A 12,524-nucleotide genomic window follows, 5' to 3' on the forward strand; every position below is an offset into this window, starting at 1 on the left:
TCATATCACGATAGATTATGTCAGATATTGCTGCTTCCATTCAGGAACAACCTCGATCCGCTAAAAACTAAAGAAGACGACGACCTTTGGCACGCCTTGGAGATTGCCCAATTAGCAGATGTGGTTCGACAACTTGATCAAGGATTGGGTGACTTTTTTTATCATTCTTTGTGGGATTTCATACGTGATTCTGGAAATGGTTCTCGAGTCATAAAATTTCAAATACTGGAAACATACTTTAATAAATGCAAGACAATAGGGCCTACTAATCCTTGGGTTTAGCAAGCAAGGAGCCGTTGAAAGCACATTCACTCTGAAAGCTTTAAATGTGACTAGTAAATGCAGCTTTTCTTTTGGTACTCCAATTTGTTTTAAGAAGGAAATAAATACAGCGATGAAATTAAAAATCTTGTCTAGTATTGGGAAGTGATGACCAAATAATTTATACACTATCAACCCGGTCTGTTTGTGACAAATGAAGATGTTTTCCTTTTCGAGAGAAAAGATGCAAAAATGAGCAAGCGAAAAGAAAACAAACAGACAAATAAACTGTATCAAGACAAGACAGTCTGACTAAATTTCACAGAGAGTGGGAGTTTTTTTTAATTGTGCCCACACAATTATCAGTTTGCAAAACAGCCAACTGTTTTGCCGAGATAGACAAAAAGTTTTGCTAAACTGTTTCATATGATTGGCAGTCTTGCCTCCTTATACTGATAAAAAACAAAAAACAAAAACAAAATACAACCCTCCCTTGGTGCCCCAACAGATTCCCAAGTCACCGAAGGCGGTCAGAACTTCAGCATGGGTCAGCGACAGCTTTTCTGCCTCGCACGGGCCTTCCTTAGGAAATCCAAGATCGTCATAATGGATGAAGCAACGGCTTCAGTTGACCACGAAACGGTGACATATCTCCTTTTGGCTCTCAACTTGTACCCATAACCTGTGCCAAATCATTAATTGAGTTAGTAATAATGACAATGATTTATTGCTCACCAGTGATTGTCTCCATTCTTGATGGACTTCAGCGCATTATAAGAGGCCACTATTATTATTATTGTTATTTTTATTTTTATTATTGTTGTTATTATTATTATTAATTATTATTATTATTATTATTATTATTATTATTATTATTATTATTATTATTATTATTATTATTGTTGTTATTATTATTAATTATTATTATTAATATGATTGTTATTATTATTATTATCATTATTTATTATTATTATTATTATTATTATTATTATTATTATTATTGTTATTATTATTGTTGTTATTATTATTATTATTATTATTATTATTATTATTATTATTATTATTATTATTGCTATTATTATTATTCTTATAGTGCCGGAACTGCTTTCCCACTGGGACCCCACAATTATATCCTAATTACCCAGCATTACTACTTGCCCATTTTAGCACTTGGTTTATGAAACGCACATCGGGTGAACCACACTGCTTTTGGGTGTACGCCCTGTAGGCAGGATTCGAACCCCTGCTCCAGAGATTATAGCAATATATCACCGTACCACTATGCTTTGTTCCATTTATACGAGCAGTGATTTTGAACCACTTTTCTGCAGCTTGTTCGATATCGTGATAATGGTTTCAATCACGTCAATGTTTGATTTCATAACCCAACTACCAGCCTAAAGTCAAAGTGAAGTCTGTATTCGATATTAATGTTGAACGTAACATTGTGAAAGATATTCCTCTATCTCATTCAAACGGCAGAGTTGATGCATACGGTAGTGCAAAAGAGTGAGGTCATTCTTGTGTCCTCCAAGTGCAAACACACATGTTGTTACTTGTTTTTGAAAAGATCGACAATATCATTGCGATAAGTGGGCACAAAATTGTTTCATACGCATTTGATAACTTATTGTTTCACCTTACACTGTAGTTGGCACATTGACCATGACAAAATGAGCAAGACATGTAGATTACTTCTACAATATTGTACTTTATTGGTTTTAAGATCATCATATATATGCTGTGTATATGATATCAAATATGATAAAAATGTAACATTATGTAAAATGTGAAATATTACTTTATGTCTTGTACAGGACCAGGTGCTGCAAGATGTTGTGCAGGATGTCTTTCGAGATCACACAGTCGTAACGATTGCTGTAAGTTAAACTGTTTGATGCTATTAGAAGACTTATTCTGCCTTGATTTGATTTATCAACTTTTTTTTCTGCCCAAATGACATCCTGACATTATCCCTTAACCCTACCTAGGTTCCCCCCCCCCCCCCCCCCCCCCCCCCGGCTCTATCATCTACCTAAACAGCCTGGCCTAGACTTAGGGCTAGCTTGTCTTTCTTCGGTCTATTGGTTAAGACAAAATCCAATTCTGGCGAATTATGGCATTCAGTAGTGCATAAGGACCAAATGGTATAAAATGTTTGATGAAGTACAAGTTTTCTTCAATTTGCCTGCCCTCAATAAAAATGAAATTTGTAAGATCGCAACTGTTGATCTACATTTTTAGCAAACATGTCCACATGCATTTAAAAATGTAGATCAGCAGTTACAATATTACATATCCCATTTGTACAGAGGGCATACAAATTGAAGAAAACTCATACCCCATATCTGCACCCCTCTGCGTTTTAAGCTCTTGCTTTCTTCTAAAATGTAGGATTTTGTGGTAAAAAAATAAAAAAATATCTCCTTCAATCATTTTCTTATCGATGTGATGATCTCTTCTTCTTCACGTTCTGTTTCAGCATCGAGTGGGTACAATCTCAAGCTGCGATAAGATATTGACCCTCAGTGATGGGAGAGTCATTGAGTACGACTCGCCAGAGAATCTACTGGAAACCGACGGCAGCGTGTTTCGGGCATTCGTTCAGGCCGGGAAGTGAAGTCAGGTGGAATGCGGAATTAGAGAAGTTTCAGTCAGATGTGCTCCCTTAGTTACCAGGTATAGAACAAGGTTTTTAACGGCATACTCTATGGAGAGAAGTTTGAGTTGGCTTTTCTCATCGACAACGCTCTGTGATCTGTTATCAGGAAGCTGTTCAGATCCAAAGAGTTTGGAACCCAAATTTGTATTATTTTTTTTTTTCCTTGTCATCTCTTGAATTCCATGCTTCGGGCAAATAAGCGTTGAGTATATGCAATACTGTTCAAGGTTTTTTTGTCTGTGAATACAGTCTTTAGTATGTATATTAGTGTGTTGTTTTTTTTCATGAACTTTTGTGCAATTTTGAATTATTTTGACAACTGTCACCTATAGCTGGTGTAAGATTGTACTTAAGAAATGCTGCCGGAATGGATCAGTGCCAAATTACTGGTAATTTATGGAAAAACTATTGCATCATGTAGCAACTGTAGTGCACCATCTGTATAAAAATGGTTGATTTTAGATAATGAAGAATCATTATTGCGCTGTTAGAGTAGAGGCTTGAGGAATAATTATTACCTTACAAAATGCAAGGTGCGACTAAAGATGGCAGTATTTATGCAACACTTTTTTTTTTTGCTTCTTTGTGCAATTTTACTAAGATCTGACATTAGGCTTACTCAGGACTCGAGGACACAAGGAGCAAATAAACTAAATGTCTCTTGAATTAGCATTTATACTGGTGAGTAAATGTGCAAGAAAAGAAGACAATAAATAAGCCTTAAAAACGGACTTCCACTGTAGGCAATGCAGCGATATCTCACTTTAAAACATTTGAAAATGTTATTCGTGGGAGATTTGGTTTTTCGATTGCGTTGCAGGAAAAAAAAAGAATCGTTTTGCGAAATATGTGAAAATGTGTATGTATATAATATTATATACTTGCTCCTGTTCCGTGTAAAAATATGCTACACTGCATTTCCAAAATTTTTTATCATACTTTAACCTTGAAAGCTGAAATACAGAGTGTGTTCAACACCAAAAAAAAAAACAACAACAAAAAAAAGAAAATCTGCAATTTGTGAGATACCAAATTATCCTTGCATGGCAGCCAGTCAAATTTTTCTACAGTAAGGCTGCTTGATCTGAAAACCTAAGGTGTGCCTCAGCTAAGAATATGGTTTCAATATGACTTTCAGTCAAAACCGATTTCATCTATCAAGTATGATGCTGTTTCAAGCGTTCGAGTTGCATGAAACGTACTTCAAGAATAAAAACAACAATGTAGGAGAGAGGTAGGAGTATATTATTGAGCCACTTTTTTATTTTTATGAATATTTCCTAATTAATACTTGTTTATTACATTTCTTTGTTACCACATTAAAGTACAACTATAGTGCAGTCTTGTACATATGAAAATCCATTCTAGATCATTGCATAATTAAATAACAAACAAACTTTCCTTTGAAAAAAAGTCAATTGGCTCATCACTACCGCAGTATGACTAGAGTTGAACCAGATTTTGAGACTTGCGTCACTTATTAGAGAGTTGAACCATGTAGTAAACAGACATAATTTTGAAAATTGGCTTTGAAATAGCCAGAAATAAATCAAAGCTCAGGAAGTTAGACGCTATATTCTTCAAGCCTACGACGGAACTGTCTGATTTCCACACTGCTTCTAACAGACCAAATACAGATGAGTTCCAGTCAATGTTCTCACAGTCACTGATTAAAAAAAAAGACAGCTAAGTTCTTAACATAAGTTTCTAAGTCACATTTAATACATCTAGGTAAATTGTTAGAATAATGGCAGAGAGCATTGTAGTTTCAAAAATGAACATGATGACTCTTTTTACTGTAAGTTATCTTTTGAAGCTGGTTGCTGCCTTTTTACATGCCTCCAGAATAGCATCAGGAAAAGTGGTTTGGAAGCAAGCCCTATTCATGGAAGCTTTCTGCGTTAGTACATCCGATAAAGGTTGCAGTAGATAAGTTTGATCGGAAGTCATTTTGCATTTCTTCTCACAAGGCTGAAAAGCCGTAGGACGTTCGTCCGAAGCATTGCTGCGAGCGATAAAGAGCACCAGGAGCATAACTTTTGGGAGGTACACATATTTCTGATTCAGAGAGGCAAGAAATTCTCGGACTGTATTTCCTAGAATCAGGTATTCATTGGTTTTCTGATTCATTTCAGACTTGTAGTTTACCAAGCTGATTTTAGATGTACCAGCTATGACAGTAGGCTTGACAAAGCAAACTAACAGATCATGAACAAGGCGTTGTAGTTTGTCATACAGTAGATGTATTTTTGGAGCTCCGAATTCAGGCAATTGTACATTGGGATGGCATTTTGGATGAACAAGCAGCACAACTTATTCCTATCCTGAAACTTGCTGAAGATTCCACCTGCCTTGTTTGTGCTCTGTTGAGATGACCCAGCAACTGTTGTTCCATGTGTTGAGGACTTCATACTCTTGGGTGTCACCCCTTCCTTGCTAAAAGTGTGACTACACGACCTTAAAGCGGCAAACAACTTTAAAGTGAGGGGGTGGGGGGAGGGGGGAGGGGACGTGGTGGGGGCTTAATCTTCTGGCTCACGGACTCTCTTTAGAGCCTTTCTCATGTTTCTCGTGTCCTCATCAATCTTTGTTACCACCCATGCCCACTCATTTTCCCGCATGCCTGCAGGCGTATTGCTATTATCTGAAATAGGCATTTTTCAGCAATTGCACTCTGAAGGGATCGAGTGCATCCTTTCCCCTCCTGCCGTAGACATAAAATTGACTCGCTCGTCATTGGTGAAAAAATATTTCACCGGGATTCTCACTCTCTTTGAGTTTTCATCGGTGTGAATAAGTTCGTTGATAACATCATGTGGCAGCATATTCTCTCCCCTTTCCTCATTTACATGTTTGTCTCCCGCCTGTGCATTGGGCACGTCCTGTGCATTGGGCATGTCCTGTGCATTGGGCATGTCCTGTGCATTGGGCATGTCCTGTGCATTGGGCATGTCCTGTTCATTGGGCATGTCCTGTGCATTGGGCATGTCATGATGAGCCTCGGCTCGAGGAGGGTTCAAGTTCAAGTTCAAGTTTATTTAACCAATTCATTAAACATTTGACATTTTACAAAAGGATACAGCATTAAGAATAATGAATGGTTTGGGACCCCAAAAGAAGCAGAGCTTGTAAAATAGGGGTCCCGGATAAACATATAAAACAAAGCAAAACATACTAAAGTTTTAAACATATTAACAAGAAGTATAATAGTAACATATTTACATAGGACAGATGCAACACAAGCACACACACACACACATGCGCACACACACACATTCAATCACACAAACACGTGTCACAAAAACGCTCATGCACATACATGTACATATAATTCACATGAAATTGCAGAAAGATACTTTCTATTTTACTATACTTTTAAATTCAGCTTCCCTGATCAATTCTTGTTTTACAAATTTCCCTCAAGATAGATGCGACATGTACGTTTAAAGTTGGAAAGTGATGAGGCTGACCTAATTCTCAATGGCAAATTATTCCATTCTCTAATACAAACATATACAAATGAATTTTGGGCAGTTTGAGTTCTTGCAAAGGGTTGATGAATGAGATTACTTTTACGCGTATTATAAGCATGAACGGTAGAATTTAACACAAACGCATCCTTCTTGAAAGATTTCGGATCACCTTGTGTCTTAAACATAAAAATCAAGCAACTCAAGATAAATAATTTTGAATAAACAATGGCAAACTTGGACTTCTATAGTTTGAATTTGTAATATACCTTACAGCTTTTTTCTGAAGAACAATCAACTTATCTATATGAGTCTTATAAGTATTTCCCCATGCTACATTACAGTACATTAAATGAGGCATAACTATGGCATTATACAGAGTAATTAAGGTTTCTTTTGGTAAATAGAGACGTAACTTGGATATGATACCAACACTACAAGAAACTTTAGTACAGACGTAACTGACGTGGTCTTTCCACGATAAATATTCATCGACTATAACGCCTAGGAATCATACATTTTGGCTTCGATCAATCTGGTTACCGCCTATAACCAGTGGAACAATGTCATTTTGGATTCTTTTCCCTCTTAATCTAAATACAACATATTGAGATTTGCTAGTATTCAATAATAGTTTATTACAACAAAACCATTCAAATATATTACCAATTTCATCATTTACAGAGTTTATTAAGGGTAACAAATAGTTGTGGTGGGCAAGTAAGCAAGTGTCATCTGCAAAAAGTGAATAAGTAAACAAGCTAGATGAATTGATAATGTCATTAATATAAATAAGGAACAATAAAGGGCCTAGGACTGAGCCCTGTGGAACACCACATGTTACTTGCCTCGACTGTGATTTAACTCCATTTACCGTTACACATTGCTGTCTATTTTGCAAGTAATCTTTAAACCAAGCTAGAGCTACCCCACGAATACCATAATGCTCAAGCTTACACAGGAGTATCGAATGGTCAATAGTATCAAAAGCCTTCGACAAATCTAAAAATATACCAATACAATACCTGCCACTATCAATAGCATTAACGACAGTATTCACTAAATTCAAGACACCCATGCTCGTGGAACATTTTTTCCGAAAACCAAATTGCTGTGGAATCAAAACACTATATGATTGAAGATAATCATCCAATCTTTTATACACAATTTTTTCAAGGATCTTTGAGAAAATGGGCAACAAAGCAATTGGTCTATAATTTTCTATACATTTGCTATCATTCTTTTTAAATACAAGGATTACATTTGCTAATTTCAATTTTTGTGGAACAATTCCTTGTGAAAGAGACTTGTTGAAAATATCACACAAGGGATCAGCAATATACTGTATACAACTCTTTACAACCATTGGAGATACATCATCTGACCCACATGATTTTGATGGGTTTAGGGCAGTAGCAAATTTTATAATTTCATGAACAGATGTTGGAGTAAAATACAATGATGAGGAGTGACTTTGCACAGATAAATATTCTAGAAATGAACTTTTGGCAGCGGGTATATCATTGGTTATCTTTGAGGGCAAATCAATAAAATATTTATTAAAATATTCAGCTTTATGTAAATCTGACTGAAGTGTAATGCCATTATGGTACATTTCACTCGGAATTAATGGTTTCTTCCCTCTCCCTAATAATTCATTTATGTGATACCATGTCTTCTTAATATCATATTGAGTAGACCGAAAAACATTATCATAATACCTCTTTTTGCTCTGTCGGACAGCAGAAGTCAACAAATTTTTATATACCACATACTTTTTAAAGTTTGCATCACTTCGATCTTTAATAAACCTAGAGTACAACTTATGCTTCTGATTAATAGATTTCAGGAGGCTTGGGGTAATCCATGGTTTTCTACATTTTTTCTTTGACTTCTTCTCAACTAAAGAAAAAACTGAATCATATAATATTAAAAAAGTATCAATAAACTGTTCATAAGAGTCATTAGCATCATACAAATCATACAAACAAGACCAATTAACGTCAGATAACTTTTGCTTAAAAACATTAATCTTCTCTCCATTAATAACACGCCAAAATATTTTACCTTTGCTGTTAACAGCTGTAACAGCATCACCTTTATTGATGCTAAAAATGGGCATATGGTCAGAAAAATCTGCGCACAGAATACCAGAATGAAAATGGTCTTTAACACAGTTTGTAAATATATTATCAATTAAGGTTGCGGTTGAAGACGTAACACGAGTTGGTTTATTAATTAGGGAGAATAGACCATATGAAGTCACAAAGTCAACAAAATCTTTAACTTTATTATCTACATTAATATTTAATAAATTTACATTAAAGTCGCCCGTAATATATATTTTCTTATTTTCTGCACTCACAATTTCCATTGTATCATCAAATCTATCAATAAACGATCTTATATCAGCACCAGGCGCTCTGTACACACATCCAATAACATATTTAGTGTTTGTAATATTCGCTTCTATAAACAAAGATTCATAATACAAATTTGTATCAGATAAGTCACTTCGTAGCCGAAAGTCAATTCCCTCCTTTATATAATATGCAACCCCACCACCTTTTTTATTCAACCGACATGACTGAATAAAAGAATATCCAGGAATGTTAAATATAGCTACATCTGTTGAAGGTTTAAACCAAGTTTCGGTTATACCAATTACAGTGAAATCATATTTTATACTGGATAAAAACACAACAAAATCTTCAAAATTTTTATAAAGGCTCCTAGAATTAACATGCAAAAGTGACAGTTTATTTTTTTCACTGTAACGAAAATCAGGGCAATTGATATAACTACAGTCATTACCTACAACATCAAAAACATCATCAAAATTATCATCCATTAGGGAAAAAAAGATGAAAACACAGTAGATACCCAACAGTTATGTAAACAAGACTATGAGATAACTGAATCACCAGATAAAGAAGCAAAATGTTGAGATAGTATCTTCGAGCATTCAAGCACAAGCACACGTGCACAAATACACAATCACAAACACATACACACGTAATTACATGCACACATAAAAAGTAAACACAAAGAGTATAAGTAATATAACCATATATGTACAAAGTGAGATGCCGATGGTTAGCGGCAACATTTAAAAGATGCAAATCTAAGCTAAGACCCATGATGGGGAAAAAAAAACAAAACAAAAACGGAGTAAAGGTATGGTAAGAAAGAAAGAAAATATAGACCCCTGGGAAAGGAGACTTTAGTTAGAGTAAAAATAACATGTTTTGTCTCTTTGGATATTATAGCAAGCATCTGAATTACAGGGTGTCAATTTGTTGAAGCGATGTGAAGGCCTTCTTGACGTGCACTCCATCCTGGGTGGTCTTCAGAGCCGCCATAACCCTCCCGTCGGTTGACCAAGCTGCATGGACTTTATGGTGATTTGCCAACTTCATCAGGATACTGTGGTTCAGCTTCGTCAAATCCTCCTGGATTGAGACACCAGACCCCTTCATCTTCCGACGATTTTTCATCAGGATGGCCTTGCTCTTGTAGGAGCAAAACTTTACTAAAATTGGGCGGGGCCTGTTGTCTGAGCGCGGCTTCCCAGATCGGTGCGATCTGTCGATTTCGGACCTGGACATGTTGTACCCAAGCTTCTCAGATGCAATTTTAACAACTAGCTCATCTGTGTCTTCTTCACGACCTTCGGGGACACCAAATACACGCACTGAATTTCGTCGACTGTACTGCTCCAGGTCGTCTGCTTTGGACTGAAATGCTGCCATCTCGCCTTCGAGCTTTTCCAGAGAAGAGGCTAGAGATTTTACCTCTTTCTCCTTCTTTGTGAGGGCCACCCTCAAGTCATGAAGCTCACCCTCCTGCTTAGCAATTTTCTCTTCACTCTTCTCGATCCTCACTAGGAGAATTTTTTCTACACACCGTCCAAGTGCCTGAATAAATTCATCCTCATGTAGAAGTTGTTTTAGCGTGTCAGCCAGGTCTGAATTTAGACTACTGACGTCACTCGTTGCTTTCTTTGTGTTGCCTTGACCTGGCATGATGAACAGATGAACCCGTGAAATAAGAGAAGTAGACCTGGATATACTGTATATCAAGCACGAAGGGAGATGGTCTATGGCTGCAAAGAGTAATTACCCTGAATTGAACTACATGTTACTTACTGGAAGTTTAATATGTGGGACCACAGTGCCACAGAGACCACATTGCTGAAGCTGAGAGACAAAAAGTTCCAGTCATAGCTGCACTAAAAATCCATCAAGCGGTCATCAAATCCAAAACAAAAGTATCCCAGAGGTGCGATGAACAGTGATATACTAGGATTACATGTTTATTGCATGAAGATTAAGTTGTGGCTTGAAAGAAAAGTGACAAGATTGTGGAGCCTACCTCTGTGCACCACCACAGCAGGAGACAGGGTCGTTTGGCTGGATCAATAACTGTTCAATTCTATCCAGTTTGTAATTAATTTCCCGGACCTCTTGCCTCACTTGGGAGAGAAAGTCCAAGGCTTGGCGCATGGATTCTGGTTGAAACCGGTGTTGGGGCTGTGGCTGTGGCGGGAGTTCAGGCTGTGGTGGGAGTTCATGATTATTATTAGTACATGATTATTACTTCAACACCATATAAAGCCATTTCTTTGGTACAGACAATTTAAACACTTATCTGTGTTTTTTCTTTTTTTTCAAATATTTTTTAAGTTACTCCTTACTAGCAAAAATACAAGGAATGGATATAATATAATTATAATGTTTTCTACCATCAATGCACAATACATGCACCCATTATGAATGCTATACTATTATCCGATGGATATTATGCCCAAGACTAATTATAATATCTTAGTTTATTTCTATCATGCGTCAGGGGTACACAATAATGCAGACAAATGGCCGCACCCAACCAAAAGTGCTTTGCCAGGGACCTACAAAAGCAGCTGATTATAAACAGCCCAACTCCGTAGTGCACACAGAAATATGTTTTCATTAACATAATTATTCATAATTATTCAATAAGTGAAATCTTGCTTTAGTGTAAGAATGAATGACAAAGTATTAAGCTTTGTCCACTTTACTCGAAATAACCAACCATGGATCCGGGCTGCCTTCACATTCATACACTCAATTCTATTTCGAAAATAGGACAAAAATAACTTCGCCAGAACATAATTGCACACAGACTCAGAGTACTTTCGGACTGCTGCAAAGAACTCAGTCTTTTCATTTTGAGTGAGCTTCCCCGAAGCAAGAAATTCTCGGACTGTATTTCCTAGAATTGGTCTTCATTGCTTTTCTGATTCATTTCAGACTTGTAGTCTACCAAGCTGATTTTAGATGTACCAGCTATGACAGTAGGCTTGACAAAGCGAACTAACAGATCATGAACAAGGCGTTGTAGTTTGTCATACAGTAGATGTATTTTTGGAGCTTTCTTGGAGCTCCAAATTCAGGCAATTGTACATTGGGATGGCATTTTGGATGAACAAGCAGCACAACTTATTCCTATCCTGAAACTTGCTGAAGATTCCACCAGCCTTGTTTGTGCTCTGTTGAGATGACCCAGCAAGAGTTCTGCCATGTGATGAAGACTTTGTACTCTTGGGTGTCACCCCTTCCTTGCTAAAAGTGTGACTACACGACCATGAAGCGGCAAACAACTTCAGTACCCTGTGATAGACTCTTTAACTTATTGACCACTCAATGAAGATGAGTCTTTACCCGAACTTGGTCCTGGGGCAGCACTATGGCCTGCAGAAGGAGGATTCTTACTAGAAGCCAGATTCACTTTGGTTGTAGACTCTGTGCTTGCCGCAGTGGATGTAGTGCTCACTTTGACCTAAAAATAGAGTGGGAAAATAAATATTTGTGATTAAGTCTTTGACTAAGTGACTAAGTCTTTGAGCTGGTTGCCTGGGGTCTATTATTTTAGTTTGTCTTCTACCATCTGTCCTGCGTCAAACTCCCTGTCAGTGACAGCCACAGGGGTCATATTCAGCTTCTGTGAGCACGTCCCCGTTGAAAGGAAAGATGTCAGTGCTCTGAAATCCTGCCATAATTGTGCGTGGAACGCAAGATGAAATTTGAGCCTCGGTCACTAGTGAAGAGATTGCAAAGATGGTGATGTTTTTGCCCGGATTACAGCGCATC

The 12,524-nt window shown here is 37.0% G+C and overlaps 1 protein-coding gene across 1 annotated transcript in view; it reads left to right on the forward strand.

Annotated features, from left to right (window-relative positions):
* Positions 1–4,772, forward strand: part of LOC139735087 (ATP-binding cassette sub-family C member 8-like) — a 29,450-nt gene extending 24,678 nt beyond the window's left edge. The window contains exons 29-32 of the mRNA XM_071645860.1: positions 45–148; positions 770–903; positions 2,079–2,141; positions 2,744–4,772. Coding sequence (XP_071501961.1) covers positions 45–148; positions 770–903; positions 2,079–2,141; positions 2,744–2,881 — 439 coding nt within the window. The 3' untranslated portion in view covers positions 2,882–4,772. The remainder of the gene's footprint in view (positions 1–44; positions 149–769; positions 904–2,078; positions 2,142–2,743) is intronic.
* Positions 4,773–12,524: the final 7,752 nt, after the last annotated feature.

The sequence above is a fragment of the Diadema antillarum genome, unplaced genomic scaffold, assembly GCF_040938485.1.
Source record: "Diadema antillarum isolate AM-2024a unplaced genomic scaffold, OU_Dant_1.0 seq00000563_RagTag, whole genome shotgun sequence".
NCBI lineage: Eukaryota > Metazoa > Echinodermata > Echinoidea > Diadematoida > Diadematidae > Diadema > Diadema antillarum.